Source organism: Kryptolebias marmoratus, linkage group LG2, assembly GCF_001649575.2.
Source record: "Kryptolebias marmoratus isolate JLee-2015 linkage group LG2, ASM164957v2, whole genome shotgun sequence".
NCBI lineage: Eukaryota > Metazoa > Chordata > Actinopteri > Cyprinodontiformes > Rivulidae > Kryptolebias > Kryptolebias marmoratus.
In genome coordinates this window covers 1,587,902-1,590,815 of record NC_051431.1, presented here as the reverse complement: position 1 = coordinate 1,590,815, position 2,914 = coordinate 1,587,902, and the positions used below count along the sequence as shown (strand labels likewise).

The 2,914-nt window shown below is 43.1% G+C and overlaps 1 protein-coding gene across 2 annotated transcripts in view; it reads right to left on the bottom strand.

Annotated features, from left to right (window-relative positions):
- Positions 1 to 390: 390 nt before the first annotated feature.
- caln1 (calneuron 1) overlaps positions 391 to 2,914 on the bottom strand; it is a 54,185-nt gene continuing 51,661 nt past the window's right edge. For both annotated transcript variants that reach the window (XM_017437149.3, XM_017437147.3), the window contains exon 6: positions 391 to 1,418. In XM_017437149.3, the coding sequence (XP_017292638.1) occupies positions 1,291 to 1,418 (128 nt within the window). In that variant the 3' untranslated portion in view covers positions 391 to 1,290. The remainder of the gene's footprint in view (positions 1,419 to 2,914) is intronic.

Genomic DNA, 2,914 nt, shown 5'->3' with positions numbered 1-2,914 from the left:
ACGAATGAGAAACATCTGGAGGAGCTTTTAGTAACTAATGAGGTTAATTGTCAGCAGGTCAGTGAGAGGAGTGGAGATAAAAAGAGGATTTAGAGGCTGAATCTAAAGAAGGAAAGATGGGCAGAGGTTCACCAGGCTGAGAGAAACTGTCTGAAAACAGGAATAATTTCATCTCCAGGTCCTAAAATCATCAACAGATCTGAAGAATCTGCAGAAACCTCTGAGGTCAAAGGTCAAGGCTGGTTCTGGTTCTGTTCTGTAAACACAGCTCACCGTGCCGTCCACAGATGCTGCTTAAAGCTCTATCAGGCAAAGAAGAAGCCAGATGTGAACAGATGTGTCTCCTCTGGACCAAAGAGGTCAGCCTGCCTCTCTGATGGTATGGGGGTGCATTAGTCCAGGTTTTAGAACAACAGACAGAATGGGACAACCTCAGGTCCAGATGTTTACAGACTGATGGAGATGCTGCACAGAGACGAGTTGCTGCCATCAAATTTAAAATTACCCAATTTTCTTTCCCAAAATGGTGCAATTTCTCAGTTAAACATTTATCATGTTCCGTTGTTATTATAATATGAGTTTATGAGATTTTCAAATTATAGCCTTCTGTTTTTATTTAGATTTTAGAGAAACGTCTCGACTGTTTCAGAATTGAGGTTGATAGTTCCAGCATCAGAGGATGGAGTTTTCTCCTCAGAAGATCAAGTTCAAAGAGTGTCCATCGTCTGTCGTAACTAACGGTCAGATCGTTCCGTCTGAGGCAGCAGCTCACACACTCCGTCGTCTCAGTCATTTGGAGAGCTGAAGAATCGCAGCACTGCAGGAGCTGGAGGAGTCTTCCGGTGAGCAGATCCTTGTGCTTCAGTGGCGTTTCTCGCTCTCCGCCATCATCCATCCAGTGACTCTAACAGGAGGTCAGATGTTGCCTCCTGCAGCTCTGCTTGTTCATCAGACTCCTGACGGGTGACAGATCAGCCGCCTCGCTGCTGGAGAAGCTTGAACTCCTGCACTTATTAAACATATTTTTATTGCATCAGGGAAACAGAGACAACAGTGAGTTCGATGTGATGTCAGCCCTTAAGAGTCCCTGTAAGAGTAAAGGGGGAGGAGGAGTCCTGCACGACTCCTGATGCTGGCTTCATGGGTTCATTAATGTGCTCCTCAGTTAAAGAAAGAAAAAACAAAAAGTGGTTTTGTTCCTTGTAGTTCGTTTTCTATCTACAGAGACGTGACCTCACCCACTGGCATGCACATGCAGGCTGGCTGGTTCGCAGCTCTCAGTGGGTCCAGCTACTCCATGCCGTTCCTCAGCATCTGATTGGCTGCGATGAGCATGACGCTGATGATGAAGGCCATGGCAAAAGCACAGATGAGGCTCTTCCTCACACACGTCTGACGGTTCTTCTTGGATGGGTGGACTGAAACGAGAAGCGGACAAATATCTCAATCATCCCAGCAGATGGATTTTACTGAAACTCTAAACATCTACAACTGATTACTTTTTGAACCCAGTCCAATTCAAGATGGCCACCACAGCCAACTAACCATAGGAAACACAATAATGGCTGTATTTAGTGAATTTTACAGACACTGAGCTAAAGGAGGTCTGGTAGTAGCTGAGAGTCATTCACAACAAATACTCTGAGCCTCTTAGATTGTGCATAAAGTCAATTTTTTAATAATTTGGCCAAAATGGCTACAACTCTGTCACATGAAAGGTGGCGGGTAATATGCATTTCCTTCAGTGAACGTAAGGTTTTTACATTATTTATCTCATGAAGCAGTTTTTTAATTAAATTTTCAAAACAGTCTGTTTTGGAACACGTGAAAAAATGAACCATCAAACCTTTTTTATCTTTTCTAGAGAAGATTAATTTTTAAAACGGTAAAACTGCAAGCCGTAAAAACGTCGTAGAACTTTAATTCAGAAATTCACATCTTTCCGGGCCACATTTGGTTTTTTTTCCACTGTAGCTGGGGGCCGGCGGAGATCAGCCGGAGGTGTGATCTCAGTCCCGTGTTGCCGAGCAGATTTCGCAGCTCAGCTCTGGATCTCATCTGAATGAGCAGCGGGATGCTGGGAAGTCACCAGCAGAGAGGGACACGAAGGTAAGTGTCACAATTCACAGGAGCAGACGGTGACTTTTCACCAAAAGTGCCCGAAAATCCAAAAATCTCTCGCAGCCCAATTAGTCCGGCAGCCGCACGGAAAAACGGACTGACAGAAAAAAGCAGCTGAGGTTGAAGAGCTTTGAAGGAAAATTAAATTCAGCCAAAAATTATTTATGTTAAAGGTTTATATGCATTTTAATCTTGTTTAGAGACTAAATTATGTTTTAAAATCATTTTCAGCCCTTCCAAAAAGAATAAAGGATCTGAGTGTGTTGTATCAGAGAACTCTTCGTCCTCTCAGGTTTATCGGCAGGGAAATGATAAAATATGGCTTTAAAATATTTAAATGTGGTGGCCATCTTGAACTGATGAACATACATAAATTAGTTACTTTCTGAAAGTTTCATATATATTTTGTTAGCAGACAAATAAGGTTGATGCTTTTAGCAAAAACAGTTTGTGTTTGGGATCATCCTCATCTACGACCACATTAAATCTGACTTCAGTATCTATAAGACTGTCTGAGTTACAGCCATGTTTGTGGAAGGTAAGGTCGCTTAGTTTTGGCAGCCATCTTGAATCATGTTCACTCCGATTTACACTGAATGATTCCAATCTGGGAGTTTCATTCAAATCTGTCCAGTAGCTCAGAAGATATTTTGCTAACAGACAAATTATTCCATGATTGAGCGCCTTGCATGGTGGCAGGCAACCTTCCAAACACCTGGGAAGGTTTCCTGTCCGTCAGGAGATTTATACCGGACCGACACCGGACCGACACCGGACCGACACAGGACCGACA